Source organism: Capra hircus, chromosome 27, assembly GCF_001704415.2.
Source record: "Capra hircus breed San Clemente chromosome 27, ASM170441v1, whole genome shotgun sequence".
Lineage (NCBI taxonomy): Eukaryota > Metazoa > Chordata > Mammalia > Artiodactyla > Bovidae > Capra > Capra hircus.
The window spans coordinates 37,426,413-37,442,611 of record NC_030834.1 but is presented as its reverse complement, the minus strand read 5'-3'; the positions used below and the strand labels follow the sequence as shown (position 1 = coordinate 37,442,611).

At 40.2% G+C, this 16,199-nt stretch overlaps 1 protein-coding gene across 1 annotated transcript in view; it reads right to left on the bottom strand.

Annotated features, from left to right (window-relative positions):
- Positions 1 to 15,686, bottom strand: part of VEGFC (vascular endothelial growth factor C) — an 86,992-nt gene extending 71,306 nt beyond the window's left edge. The window contains exon 1 of the mRNA XM_018042109.1: positions 15,428 to 15,686. Within this exon, the coding sequence (XP_017897598.1) occupies positions 15,428 to 15,574 (147 nt within the window). The 5' untranslated portion in view covers positions 15,575 to 15,686. The remainder of the gene's footprint in view (positions 1 to 15,427) is intronic.

The window sequence follows — 16,199 nt, the reverse complement described above, 5'->3', positions numbered from 1 at the left end:
CCTCCATCCATGGGATTCTCCAGGCAAGAGTACTGGAGTGGGGTGCCATTGCCTTCTCCTAAAATAAGGTTATATATCCCTTATTTATTATTTGATGGTGAATTTTCCCCCCAAAGTTTACCATGAAACTCTTCATTAGTATTAAAGGGGCTGCATCAATTAAAATTTGTGTTGGACAGAGTATTTAAGAACCAGTACTCTGTTAGCCAATCACCTCTACACATTCTACTGAGATTTATAATTGCAGTTAAAATAGCTCATGTGGCATCAGTAGGCATTTGTTGATAGATGAGAAGATTATCATATATACCATGTATTGTATTTCCAGCTGTTTTAAATTTAAGTTAGCACTCTTTCCTAATTTCCCATCTTGATGCTATGATGACAAATTCAGGCTTGTAAAAGCCTAGAATTAAATACATCTTTTAAATAGTCTAGGTGTTTGCTCATTAATCTGAAGACAGGAAAATATATTCTTGGTTACACATTTGTTTTCTGTCAGTTCTGAGACTTCTCATCTCTAACTTCCTCTCTCTCTAGATCCTTTGAGAATCCTCTCTCTCCCTGTGTTCCCTCCAACATTTAGTGTTGGTTCGTGGTCATTCTCAACGTATTACACTTTTAACAGCAAGAAGGGACAAAAGATAAAGCCTTCTTAGCAGAACATTTTTTTTACTTGGAATGTGGTTAATAAATATGGCTTCTTAAACTATTTACAAAATATAAGCATAACATTTTAAAAGAATCCGTCAGCAAGGCAAAGATTGTTAGATACAAAATACAGATTATTTTGAATCAACAGATTAAGAACGCAAGTTGATAGATAAAAACACCAGTTTAGTTTACAGCAACTAAACAAGAAATTTATAAAGTCCCTCCACAGCCACAAGCTCATATTAATTGTTATAAAAATTTCAGTCCACTTGAAAGTATTCTTTTGATAAATATAAAGTAATTTTTTAATTATAAGGGATTTTCTGATTTCCAGGGAAGAAAAGAAAACAGGAAGACAAGCAGTACCTTATTATAAAAGCGAAAGTTTTCCCTTAAATCTGCACTAGCTTCTGTCTTCTGGATTTCATTGGCCAACTGGCTAGGGTGTGTGAGCTGCAAAGAGAGCTGGGGAAAAAATCTTTTTTAAACTGGATACAGGAGACCTCAAACGCAGTTGGGTCACAACTACATTTAAAATTTCCAATTAAGCATTTGAATGACATGAAGAAAATGAATAAGAAGCAGCAGGGCCTAGGCCTAAGTGATCAAGTCTGAGAAGAGAAAAGAGCTGTACTTCTGCCCCCTGCCATGTTTCATAGATACTGTGGAGGCCATGTACGGACCAGTCTTCCAAGAGCTGCAGCAAGAGGGAAAGGAAAGAAGCAAGACCGAGAAGATCACACCTGCCTGATTCTGAGCCCCTGGACCAAACCCTGGCTAAAGCGCTGGTAGTAAGTAAAACTCGATGCTATGATCCAGTGATTAGTTCTGTCATTTATATCATATTTTGTTTGACTTTGTCTTTTTTCTATATATCAAAGTGAACAACCTGGATTTGTTAAGTTATAAAAGTTTCATTAAGTATTACTACTTGGAATTATCAGATTATGTACTTTAATTAGTCTCTTTAACTATGGACAACACAGTATTGTTCATTTCATTAAAAAATATGCCATACTTTGCTACTTATTAGTTGGCATTACTGGACAGGAGAGGTTTTAAATTCACTGAATTTTAAAAGGTACCGTATGGGCACTATAATAGATAACTAGTTGTCACTTTTCACAGAAGTCTAAGTTCCTGTCTATATTTGTCAAAAAACAAGTCACTATTATATACACATAAAACTTGTAATGATATGAAATAGTTTATACTTTGGAATTTTACAGAATTGTTTCCCTTAGACTTTAGTTGATACCTTAAACACTAGTACACAGAAAGCAATAACTGCTTGATGAACAAATTAATGAATCTTAGAAAGTGACAGATACAGATATAAAAGCTACTCTTGGTATACACAAAGTATATATATTTTGAGTCAAAATGTGCCCAGAAATCTAGTTCTTTAGCTCATCTTGCTTTACGTTATAATCATAGTCTAAATAAGTCTTTAGATCTAAGAACTTGATGTCTTTTCTACTTGTAATTCAAAATGAAATAGATTTTCACTTTACCTACAATTATAATCAGCAAAATATTGAACTTTAAACAGAATAAAGCATAAATAGGCAAAAAATGGCGACTGGGGAACAGAAGACATTGTGTCTTGACATGTTGATGGTCTAGTTGTGGCTAACTCAGTTTTCTCACAATATATGTGTTTGCTGGTGAGCTTTGATGACTAAACCAAGCTAGAAGTTATAAAGCATTTCTATTGCAATTTGCTGACAATCATAATTGGAAGCAATAAAGACAATGCCAAAAGTAAAGAAAAAACATATTTAGGAAAAAAAAAAAAGACCCTCTTCTGTTAGTCTATTATTCAAGAGACAAAAATGCTACTGGAGGGAAAACTGTTCCTTAAGATGGCCTAATAAAAGAAAAAATGTATTCTTTCTCCAACAATAAGAACCTGCAATCCCAAATTATTTAGTCCTATGACATCTATTATAATGAAATGTTGCTTAAGTAGGAATTACCTAATTAAATAATTTTTATTAAATCATCTGGCCTCAAGAGCAAGTTATTTTGTTGAACATCTAAAGATTTACAAGGGCTATTATAAACTATGTCCATCTTTTAATAATCAGTCTCACTGCAGTCAGGTTTTGATAACTAAACATAACCTAGATGTATTTTAACCATGCTTCAACTCTCTGCTGCAAAATTTTTCTCTGATCCAAAACACCCTCTTCTCTACACACACAGTAACTCACCTTATCAATTCCCAGAGAGTGCCTCATTTTCACATATTCTTTCTCCTCATAAACTCTAGATTGATCCCCCACAACTTTCTGATTTCAAATTGTAGCAATGAAATGAGTTAGCTTGACAAAATTATTATACATTTTACATGTTGGCAAAGACTGACTTCCTTCCCTACCACCAGAAACATAAAAAAACTGATGAGTATGGAGAAAATTTTGGTTCTTCACACTAAATGCCATAGCTATACACACATACACACACACACCACACACTGTGAATTTCTATATTTATGGATGCAATATGTTTATCAAGCCATAAGCCAGCATTATATTAAAATTGAAATCACCATAATATAAAAACATAATTTATGCATCAAAATAGTGGGAAGATGTATTGAGGTAAAATGACAACAGAAACTGTAGAATCTGATTTTGAAAAAAAAATTGAAGTCTATTCTAAGAAAATCTGATGTCACTGTTCTTTGTAGCATGAAATTTATATACTGTACCACAAGGTAGATATATCACAGAGGATGGGATGGTTGGATGGCATCACCAATTCAATGGACATGAACTTGGGCAAACTCTGGGAGATGGTGAGGGACAGGGAAGCCTGGCAAGCTGCAGTCCATGGGATCGCAGAGTCAGACACAACTTGGTGACTGAACGACACTATCACCATCGCCACAAAGTGGTAAACAATGAATAACTCCTGACAGTGGTGAGCATTTATTTTTGTAATGAGCAATAGTTGTTAATAGTGTGTTCAAAAATATTTACGTGCAAAATACCATAGGAGTAAAAGTATGGAAGAAACGGAAAGAAAAGAATGTGTAATTTACATTGAAGGGTATGTAACGCCAAGTCTGAAACTTTAGTGTTACCATATCTATCAGCACCCAAGGGCATGTCATCAAACTGGATGCTCTGTAGTGAATACTGATTTCTAGATCAGGAGTCTTCTTGACCTTCAAGATCATGATCCTGGAGTTACTGTACATTTTTTTCTACTGTACATAGGACACAACAGATCACATCCTTGGGAAAGCAAAGCACCTAGATGGTTTTAAAAAATGGATTTAATGAATAAAGTGATAATCGTTTAGTCTTAGCAAAATAGAAACTGTTCTGAAAAAAGACTGAACCTAAATATGATTATGTTGCAATGTTCCAGTGAACTATGGTAAAAATCATACAGCTTCAGAGATTTATATACCATTCAGTTCAGTTGCTCAGTCGTGTCCGACTGTTTGCGACCCCATGAATCGCAGCACACCATTAGGTCCCAATGAAACTCATAGTAGCACACACTGAAATCCATATTTATGATGTCTTGGTGATAATTTATTAAAAACTGAAAAGTTTTAAACATAAGTATATTTAATGGGAACTCTTGATGTGCAGACTAATGGCACCTGACAGGCTGGCAGTTTTCACAGCTGCCTATTAAAACTCAATTATATCCCATTCACTAAGCACATGCCACACGCAATGCACATGGCGGAGCATACACTTCATCTGAGTGTTGCAGATTTAATGTTTGATTTAATATCACGTTAACATATCCCTTGGCTTCCCTGATAGTGCAGTTGGTAAATAATCTGCCTGCAATGCAGGAGACCCGTGTTCGATTCTTGGGTTGGGAAGATCTGCTGGAGAAGGGATAGGCTACCCACTCCAGTATTCTTGGGTTTCCCTTGTGGCTCAGACAGTAAAGAATCTGCCTGCAATGCGGGAGGCCTGGGTTCAATCCCTGGGTTGGGAAGATCCCCTGGAGAAAGTATTCTGACCTGGTGATTTCCATGGACTGATCGCAAAGAGTCGGACATAACTGAGTGCCTTTCACTTCACTAGCACATCTCTTAGTTTATGAGTTACCACTCCAATGTTGAAGAGAAAATTAAATTTATGCCAGTCTGAGTTTCAGTCCTGGGAGGAGGAAACCCACATCCAGCCCTAAGAGGAGTAGAGCAAATCAGGTACATGTGGTCTCCTCATGTATCTCCTTTCTGAAAGTGAACATCAACATTAAGGGGAACTGTAATTTTAAAAACCTGACATATGAAGGCAAAATTAAAATCTTGGGTGTTCTCTGCTAGAGGAAACTTGAGGCTCCCTAGTGTGACTATCCCCACTGATTACAGAAGAGCCTGCACTGTCAAGAAGCATGACACAAAAAGGTAACCCTGATTCCAAATGTCTTCATCCCAAATTCAGTTAAGTTACGTGCCATGGTATGCCATGTGACAGTAATGTAACTACACATAGCCGTGCCCTGGTATCCGGGGGCGTGGCTCCAGCACCCCTACAAACACCAAAATCCACAGGTGCTCAAATCCTTATTCTATAAATGGCATAGAACAGTCAGCCCTCCTGTATCCAACTACCTGGTGGGACTGACTCCTCCAACGGTGATTAAGATGCTGGGGGTCAGATGCAGGGGGCTAACTGTATGCTATGCTCATGTCGTTGAGACTCAAGAGCCTGTTTTCCTAAAGCAACACTAAATAGGCCTCCAACAAGTAGGCCTCACTGCTACCAAAGTTTAGGGGGAAAAAATCATCTTCACTAATTTATGACATCATTATTTGCTTAATCTGTGTATGTAAAGCAGCTTCCAATTACCCAAATTTAAGTGTAGTGGTTATGACTCATGAATAATCTTGACCTTGATAAAATTCTAATTTGGAATGGATGAACATCAAAATTAGAAGACTTAAGATTTAAAGAGAACAAACAGTGAATCACTATCAGCCCAAAACTAAAATTTTGGCTCTGAGACACAAGAATTAGTTTGTATTTTAGGGAAGTCATAAATGTCATGACCCATAAGCAAACACGTATCTAAATAAGTGCTCCATTTTTCCAAACATAAACTGGGAAGAAGACTTTCAAAAGGATAAAGTAACTAAATACACACAACAGACACAAACAAAAAAGAAGGAATTAAAAATATTCCATGTGGGCAATGCTATTGTAGTAAAGTAAACCACAGTGGTTTGAAACAGCTTCACATTTGGTATTTGATATTAACTATTTCCAAGGAACTTTGAGTAAGAGGAAATAATCTCTTTTACAGATTATGGGAATTTAATCATAGAATTCATGGCACCTGGGTGGTGACTCCAATTAAAAGAAAATCAAAAAATCAAGATCCTTTCCTTTACTATTTTGGTCTAATGTAATTTGCCGATCTCACCCATTTTTGTTTGGACTTGCAGAGGCGATGGTTCGATATTGGGAGGAAGAAAAGACTCCATTTAAACATAAACAAGGAAGAGAAAAAATGCACTATTTTCTTGAGGAGAGGTTACAGAGCTATCACCAACACTTTTTTTAAAATAAGGTAATTATTTTTGTCATCTCTGAATGAGGTATTAAACCTCTGAGCACCAGTTGGCTGAAGAGGTGATAAATGGCCTACTTGTCCTTCTCCCAGTCAGTCCCAGGAGGGAGTAAGCATTGCCTGTCTTCAAGCGGCACCAACTCACATTGGAGAATCTTTCTAAAACACCACATTGGCGTCTGCTTTTTTTTTTTTAAGAAATTTTTAACCCATTTCAAGTATTTAAGCAGACTGGAAGCAAAAATATTATTAATTTCATGAACATTGCCTCTCCTTATAAAAGAATATCTAATAATGTTATTTTAATCTTGTTTCTGACCCCCTAAAATAAGCATAGCACTTTTACTAGAAAAATAAATTAGAATGAGAATGGAAAACTGCTGTGAAGAAAACTACATTAAAATTTAAAATTGCATCCTATAACTGAAGAAATATATCAGCACTTAAATATAAAGCTTCATTTCCTATAATTACAGTTTTTCGAGTCCTGAGATAGAAATATGAAAATCACTTTAAAAACAGATCATCTCAGTATCTGCATGTAGATTTGTATGGATAATGTACCTCGATATGTGTAGATGTGTTTAGATAATGTATTCTCTAATTCTTTATTCATGTACATATTGGCTGAGTTATCTATTTAGTGTTAAGCCCTTCCTTCCCGATTTAGTCAGCAAAACTTCCTCTGCTTAGAAATATGGTATCTGATCAAAAGTTCCTAAAATATTCCAACTAACACAAGCTGGAATCAAGATTGCTGGGAGAAATATCAATAACCTCAGATATGCAGATGACACCACCCTTATGGCAGAAAGTGAAGAGGAGCTAAAAAGCCTCTTGATGAAAGTATAAGAGGAGAGTGGAGAAGTTGGCTTAAAGCTCAACATTCAGAAAATGAAGATCATGGCATCCGGTCCCATCACTCCATGAGAAATAGATGGAGAAACAGTGGAAACAGTATCAGACTCTATTTTTTGGGGCTCCAAAATCACTGCAGATGGTGATTGCAGCCATGAAATTAAAAGACACTTACTTCTTGGAAGAAAAGTTATGACCAACCTAGATAGCATATTCAAAAGCAGAGACATTATTTTGCCGATTAAGGTCCGTCTAGTTAAGGCTATGGTTTTTCCAGTAGTCATGTATGGATGTGAGAGTTGGACTGTGAGGCAAGCTGAGTGCCGAAGAATTGATGCTTTTGAACTATGGTATTGGAGAACACTCTTGAGAGTCCCTTGGACTGCAAGGAGATCCACCCTGGGATTTCTTTGGAAGGAATGATGCTAAAGCTGAAACTCCAGTACTTTGGCCACCTCATGCGAAGAGTTGACTCACTGGAAAAGACTTTGATGCTGGAAGGGATTGGGGTCAGGAGAAGAAGGGGACAACTGAGAATGAGATGGCTGGATGGCATCACTGACTCGATGAACGTGAGTCTGAGTGAACTCTGGGAGTTGGTGATGGACAGGGAGGCCTGGTGTGCTGAGATTCATGGGGTCGCAATGAGTCAGACATGACTGAGCAACTGAACTGAACTGAACTGAACATCTCTACTGGAATCCTAAGGAAGTGGATACTTTGAAAATGTTATTAAGTAAAAACATGTTACTACCTCTTGAAGAGCTGGGAGCTGTATCCACCACTTACTCTGAATTTCCTCTTTCCCTCTGCTTACCACTTCCAGTGGCACTCCCATCACCATCAAGTGTTCAGTGCCAAGAAATTCATAGTGTATTCTCAGTGCCTGGCAAACTGGCAGACAGAACCATCAGACAAAATCTACTCTCTTAAGCCAATCAGGGAACTGAGATAACCCAGCCTTACCCTAGGAGCAGGAAGGTATTTACTCTGAGATTCATCTCAGTGACAGCAGACTGGATGCTTTGTGGTTGTCATTTCAGAAAAGCACCCCCAAAGAGGCAAGGCAATCATACTTGCTGAACAAATTTACACAAATTTAACTCTTTTTAATACTTTTTTATGTGTACCATTTTTAAAGTCTTTATTTAATTTGTTGCAATGCTACTCCTGTGGGTTGTTTGCTTGTTTTAGCTGTGACATATGGAGGTTCTTAGCTCCTTGACCAGGGATCAAACCTGCATCCCGTACACTGGAAGGTGAAGTCTTAACCACTGGACCACCAGGGAAGTCCCTTAACTCTTGCACGTAAGCTTCTACCATTGTCTTTTCATTAATTTGGTGAAAGTGTATTTTCATCTTTTAGCTATTCTACGATGATTTTACTATCATGTAGAATGCATATTTCTCTCTTGTGCAAATTAATAACATAAAGATGAGATATTTGCACATTAAAGTAGCAATAATAGTCTGTTTCTTTAATAAACATCAAAGTATTTGAGCTTTGAAAATATTCAGGATGAGTTCATGTGATATTATATGGCATTATAATGCCCTGTGTACCAAAGTCCTTTTTACCCAGTGACTTAAGTGTGGTGTTTAGGCAACAACCATCATGCCTTAGTGGTCTACGGCTAGATGTCTCCTCCAGGGACAGACACATACTTGGCACACAGGACAGGTGGAAGCGTATTATAAGTGGGTCTACAATACAGTCTTCCTACATTGAATGATCAAATCCCTTGGATTTCCCACAACTGTCTCAAAGTCAAACATCCATATAACATCCTGTTCCCACACTAAAGAAATCAGGACAACTGCTGGTAAGCTTATAAAAAGAAAACATGTAATAAATTAGGTGGGAAAGAGCTGAAGAATCATGCTGAAGAATATCACTGTTTCTTCATATGTGGAGGTATTTTGAGGACCAAGTTTTAAGGTGAAATAAATTACAAAATAAATGGCTAATTACAATCTTTACAGGAGAAGGCGATGGCACCCCACTCCAGTACTCCTGCCTGGAAAACCCCATGGATGGAGGAGCCTGGTGGGCTGCAGTCCATGGGGTTGTGAAGAGTTGGACATGACTGAGCGACTTCCCTTTCACTTTTCACTTTCATGCATTGGAGAAGAAAATGGCAACCCACTCCAGTGTTCTTGCCTGGAGAGTCCCAGGGACAGGGGAGCCTGATGGGCTGCCATCTATGGGGTGGCACAGAGTCGGACATGACTGAAGAAACTTAGCAAAATGGTAAATTACATCTTCCTGGTTTACTCTAAAATATTCATCTCCTCCCGATCTGTCCAAACCAGGACAGTACTGAAGTTGACCTTGCTGAGAAGTCTGACTTTTAAACTCTGAAGCATTGCTATTTACACAAGGGTATACATCTGAATACCTCCTCTTTCATTACATCCATTTTGTAATAACTGACTTTTGGGTTTGAGTAAATTTTCTGCTGCACTAAAAAATTAAAATAACAAGTACAAAGTAATTGTGTTATTTACATGATAGTTCATTTCTGCCCCCATTCTGGTCTTACTTTTAGTAGGAATACTTGTAAGCAGATTTGAAATGAAGGAACTGCTAGGACACTTTAGGATTATCTTTCTCTTTCTAATTGATAGCTTATTTGAGAATAAGTGTATAAATGATGGAAAATCCAACCTTATATAAGTTTTTTATATATTATTTCAACAGATTGTCTAAAAATATTTAACTTGGTAAGACAGAACATGTAAGTCATTGATGGCAGCTTGAAGAACCATTAAGAGGTGAATGTGTACGTCTGTGTGTGTCTGTGTGTGTCTGTGTATCTAAGCATGACCACTGTTTACATTGCTTGTTCTGTTTGGAATTCAAGCCAGAAGAGCCAAGATGACTGTTATTAGTGTATTTTATAAGTGCTTCTGAGTAGAACAGGGATGGGCGCTTACGTAAGTTAAGTGGTCATCATTATCATCATCAGAAGTCCAGAGCATATAGAGGAGCTCAGACAACATATATGGGTGGTCAACAAGTGAGGAGAGCAGGCACTGCCAGGCACTTTGAGGAAGTCTGAAGTTTCTATAATATTTCACTGTTTCTCATGACATTCTGGACTCTCCAGCCAAATGGGCTGCTCCCAGTTGCCCAAACACCCACTGACTGCATTGGCATTACTGGCCTCTGTCCTCCGCTCTCACACTTCAATATCCAAAATATCCCTCCCACTCTCCTTTCTGTAACCAGCATTTAACCATTTTTCACAGCTTACTCAACATCACCCCACCTTTCCTGTGACTGCCAATGCATCCCCCAGAAACCTAGCCACCGACTTCTGGTAAAGCAAGAGACTCTTACAAAATGTCTTATAATTGTCTGCATTTATAGATTAACTCACTTCTGGTATTTTTAATGAGTAAGTTTCTTGTTTCTTAAAAACGATGATATACTTGTTATAGACAGGAATCACTCACTCACTTTGTATCACTCACTGCATAGTAATTTCCTGTTTAGAACTGAAGCTGCCACTAGTGAGGATTAACTAAAACATCCCTGAATTGAAGTAGATTTAAATATGAGAATTTGGAGTAAAAAGTATATAAACCTGGTTCTAATGGGTAAAGTAAGAGGTAGGGGTGTCCATAGGGCCTTCTTCTTGAGTACTTCAATTTTCCTTCCAAGCTGTTATGAGGAAACAGGTGACTGAGGCAGAAAGCCCTTTGGAAGAGAATAGTTCTCCATTCCAATCTCTTACCACAAGCCCCGCGGATTGCATAAATGCAGATTCCAAAATTTTTCAAGAAACCCAGTACATATGCATTTTAATTCTCCCTCCACACCCAGCAGGGTCTGTGGCAGCATCTCATAAATAAATATATTACTGTTTCTTCAACGATGCTTAGATATATTCAAACTTAGAGGGTAAGTAAAGACTATACGTAGCTTTATGTCAGATCAGGTCAAGGTTATAGAACCAAATAAATGTATGAAAATGAGCTCTGGGGTTTCAGAAAGGCAGAAAAGGAATCATCAGGGATTCCTTCTAACACTTGACAGCTACTGGAGTGCTATTAGTACCAGGAAAGGGTGAGACCCCACCAGCAAAAGGTATTTTAAGGCAACTATTTGATTCTGTGATGGATGCCCAATAAAGCAAATTAAATGAATGCAACTTTTCTCTAACAGTTAAACTACAAATTAAGTAAATCAATTGTGGATAGGAGCCTCTTGAATAATTTGCATGAGTAAATTTCAGAAGAAAGGATGACACTGACAAATCTGAAATATTTACAGTAAATTTTAGCATTATAATATAAATCAATCATTATCTCTTATTGTTTAAAGTTCTCTGCTACATTAATATTTCCAATGTGAAAAATCAATGATACCTTAATTCACAACTACTACAAATCTGAAGTGACAAATTGGTGTTTTGCAACACAAAGTAGACCTCTGAAGTATTTAGACAGTGCAGCACGAATAATGTAACAGGTAAAAGGGGCTACAATGTAATGTTTAGAAGTTGAAGGAGATATCATTCCTCTGCAACTGAAGTCTGTTCTTTCAAACCCAATTATTCCTGAAAGGTCATATAGGTAAGATCACTGTATTTCACTGAAGTTATATTAGTGGGACTTAGAAACAGGAATTATTTCTAAGTTGTACACTTAGTGCAACTTAGAAATAGTAATTGTCAGAAATTGTTTTTAGGCCTCTAGCTCTGCAGCCATTCTTGTAACAGTACTATGGATTAGGCCAGTTATGATCCACCTTTAATCAGAGAGCATCCTGGGATGAACCCTGGAAGAAAGTCCCAGTTTCTTTCAGATTGTTCCATTGTGGGGAATGTAACAGACGATCCTGGTTGCAGAGCAATACTTCCTCTGTCTCCTTGCATACTGGTCCACTTACAAGAGGAAGAGAATAATAGGCCTTTAGCAACCCTGAAGGCTCTAACCCATTACCATGCTTTTCTAGACTATATGCTGCAAAAGTTTTGTTTTGTTTTTTAAAGGAAAAAGCTCTATTCTTGCTCCTGGTTAAATCATTTGAGTCTTAGATTCATCATCTTTAATAAAAAATATAACACCCATCTCATGAAGATGTAGTGGAAAACAAAATGAAATTAATGTATAGGTAATCACAACATTGCAGATATAACCTAAACACATGTATTTAAACACCTACTCTCAGTGTAGGTATGTATGGTATCCAGGGGGTGATCTGAACTTGTGAAGACCCCTATGGTCACTAAAAAGACAGCAGTGCTGAGACAGTAAGTCCTCATTCTCTCACACCTGCTTTTATTAAAATCAAAAATATATGTAAGGATCTAGGTATTTAAACTCTGTCTAACCCAATAAAATACTTTTATTTTTTGAAATGAAAGTGGAATTTCATGATATGAAGTAATTCTTCCTTTTGTTAATCATAAATCAACTTTTAAAAACAAACTCAACTTCAACCACAGTGAACTCTTATCTTATCTCATGTTGGCAAATAATTGTAGTTAGTAATCTAGTGCTTTTTTTAGGTTTTGCAGTTTTTTCTTTTTAGCTTGCTCGTAATTTTAAATATTTCCTTTTTTAACCCCGACATGTCTAGTTAATTTAAATTACATAATTAGGTAAAACTACCTGCCTTACTTTTCTGACAGTGACTTGCTTGTACTCACATCCTTGGGAAAAAACAATTTAGAAGTTTTTAGTAAATCATACAACCATAAATGGGCTTACCTTGTGGCTCAGCTGGTAAAGAAACCGCCTGCAGTGTAGGAGATCTGGGTTCGATCCCTGGGTTCGGAAGATCCCCTGGAGAAGGGAAAGGCTACCCACTCCAGTATTCTGGCCTGGAGAATTCCATGTATAGTCCATGGAGTTACAAAGAGTCGGACATGACTGAGCAACTATCACTTCACTCACAACCATAAATAATTAGAAAAGGAACCTAGGTCTAGGAACAAGGAGATCTCATTTCCATTTGTGATTTTACCTCCCAATTTTTTGTGAAGATCCCCCGGAGAAGGGAAAGGCTACCCACTCCAATATTCTGGCCTGGAGAATCGCATGGACTATATAGGTCATGGGGTCGCAAAGAATTGGACATGACTGAGTAACTTTCACTTTGGGGCTTTGGGAGTGGGGTGAAGGATGGGATAGTTAACCATGATTCACACCTTGTGAGTTTTCTTCCATTTTAATATTAAAAAAATAATTCTGAAGTGTAAATTAACAAAAATCTGCATTTCTTGGGGATTATGTATATGTAGAGTCTTCTATTAACCTTCTGAAATCTCTTCTTAAGGTTTATGTAGAGCACAGAAAATTAACATTAGCTCCTGATTGTCCAAATAAGGCACTTGTTTTGTCCACTAGGGAGAGACGTGGAGTCTTTGGACCATGTCTCTTGGCATTTTCATGGCAAGGACACAGCAACTCCGCTGAAGGCAATAATGACACGCCCTCTCAAGCTTCTATTCAACCACTGGGGAACACTTCAGTGAGGGAATAATACTCTGCTTTACGGATGGTCAACCATGAAAAGCCAACAAAATTCATAAAAGTTTTCACAGCAAAGGGAAAACTTAATTAAATCACCAATGAAGACAGTTTTGAAAATTAAGAATAAATTAACTCCAACCAAAAGAGAAGTATATAAACACATGCACATACACACATATGGTCTGCTCCACTCAGGATCCATCCAACAGAGGGAGTGACTCTTACACAGGCTCTTGGCTTATCAGGATAGGCTTCTAACTGGACCTGCTATTTCAGTTTCTCAACTGTAAACCAAAGTAAGTTATCCTAGGCAGTAGAGAGGAATTCTCTTCCTAAGTCATACTTATAAGAAATAGTTTAACTCTGAGGAAACAGAAAGTGAATCAATATCATGAAATCCAAGGCATTTAAGCTGCAGGAAGCATTAGTGGGTCTAAGACTACATTTTTTTGTGGCATTTGAGGACAGGAAGACATTCTCATGGCAGTAATTTTACCGATGTAAATATCTGTATTGAAAATTATTTTACAAGTCACATAAAACACTCTTTTCTGCACTTTAGTGTATACGTTTTTACTCCATAGTTTTTTTCCCTTGACCCCACTGAATGACAAGTTCCAACATTTAATTTTTCCCCCAAATTTAAGTACAAAGATTTTTTTAAAATCAGTCTTCTCAATCTTAAAAGTGTGTTTCAAAATAAAACTGGGGAGGCAATTTAATTTGTACACATTCGATATATGCTAATCAGTAAACTCATGATTAGCGGTTACACACGCCCGGCACTACTCCTGCCATCAGATGAAATAAATTGCTGCAATCTAGTTCCAGCTACGGAGAAGGCACGGAGAAGGCACTGGCACCCCACTCCAATACTCTTGCCTGGAAAATCCATGGACGGAAGAGCCTGGTAGGCTGCAGTCCATGGGGTCGCACAGAGTCAGACACCACTGAAGCGACTTAGCAGCAGCAGCAGCAGTTCCAGCCAGGGGGTACAGCAAGTGTGTGAAGTGAGACTTCCCATCTTATGTGGAATACGAAACTTTTTCATGAATTCAAGAACTTTATTAAGCATATTCTCCATCCTTATGTCAGATCTGAGCTTTTAAGGTAAACATATATATATATATATATATATATTTTTTTTTTTTTTAGAAGAGCAGACAAATAATACATGACATTTGGGAATCAGAATGTCCCCAAAGCATCTTGGCAACATTTTTCAGGCAAAGAGTTAAACATCTCGTTGAAAAACAAACAAGAAAATGCACCTTACTTTTCACAGTTCTTGACCACATTTCAGAAATGCAGCGTTTACTAAGTCGAAAAGCCATGCCTGATGGTGATTCGAGATCCTGTTGCATCCCAAGTTTGACCAACTTCTCCAGGTGAATCTGAAGTCTGATGCCCTCAAGCCCAATTACTAACCCCACAGAAGAGGAACACTCCATAAAAAGCAGCCTCGGATGACTGGTCATCCAAGCCCTGGGAGCTGCTGAGGTCCCAACTCACTTGCTAGGGAATAAAAGAACCCTCCCGGCGGGTTAACCGGGGTTCCAGCACAGCTCGGCTCCCCGGCGGGGACCGCTCTCCAGCCGGTAGGTTATAGGAGCGCGGTCACCAGCTACCTTCCGAGCCTTGCACTCGGCGTAAATTACCTTCCTATTTAAGTAACAACTTTCTGTGGAAAAAAAGGAGAAAACTTTCTCTCAGAAACTCTACACTCAGCTCAGCAACTTTGGATCCAACGCACACAAGGTGAAACACAAGCCCATTCTTTGCACAGGTTCTGGGTCCTTTGAGACCCGACGCACCCCCCCTCCCCGGGGTCCCCACGGTCCCCGAGGCCCCCAGGGTCCCCGCAGCGCGCACCCACCTTGGCCTCGCCAGCGTCCGGCTCCGTGTCCGAGAAGCCCAGTCCCGACTCGAAGGCGGTGGCGGCGGCGGGCGCCCGGCGCGGACCGGGGAGCAGCGCAGCGGCCAGCAGGGAACACGCCAGAGAGCAGAAGCCCAGCAAGTGCATGGTGGCCGGGCCACGGGCGCGGGGGCCGGGCGCCCCGGCGAGGCTGCCTCGCGGCTCGGCCCTGTCCCCGAGGGCCGCCCGGGACCCCGCGGAGCCGGGGCGGCGGCAGCGGGTCCGGGCTCGGTGCTCGCGACGCTGCGAGCCGCTCTACCGCCGGCGCCCGCGAGCCGAGGGGTCAGAGCAGCGTCTCACAGGAAACCGGACATCCGAGCGCCCGCGACCGCGGCCCGCTAGGTGAGGCGAGGGCGCGGGAGGACGGCGCCCCGCTCGGCGGCTCGGGGAGCGAGGGGTAGCCGAGCCCAGACGCCCCGCGAGGCTCGCGCCCTGCGGCGGCCCCGGGGCCCGCAAGCCCCCGCCTCCCCCTCCCCGCGGCGGGGCGAGCCGGGTGGCCGGGCGGCGAGAGCGGCGGCGGCGCCGGGCGGCGAGGCCGGGGAGCGCGGGGCTGCGCGGCGGCGGCGGCGGCGGCGGGCGCAGGGGCAGGGCATGGCTGACGCGCCCTCTGCCTGCGCTTATGTGAGAGAAAGCGGCCGAGGGAGGGCGCGTGCCGAGCCCGGCCGCCCTCCCCGCGCGCCGGCCTTGGCGGCGTCTCCCGGCGCCCGCGCCGCCCCTCCCCCGCCCCCCGCGG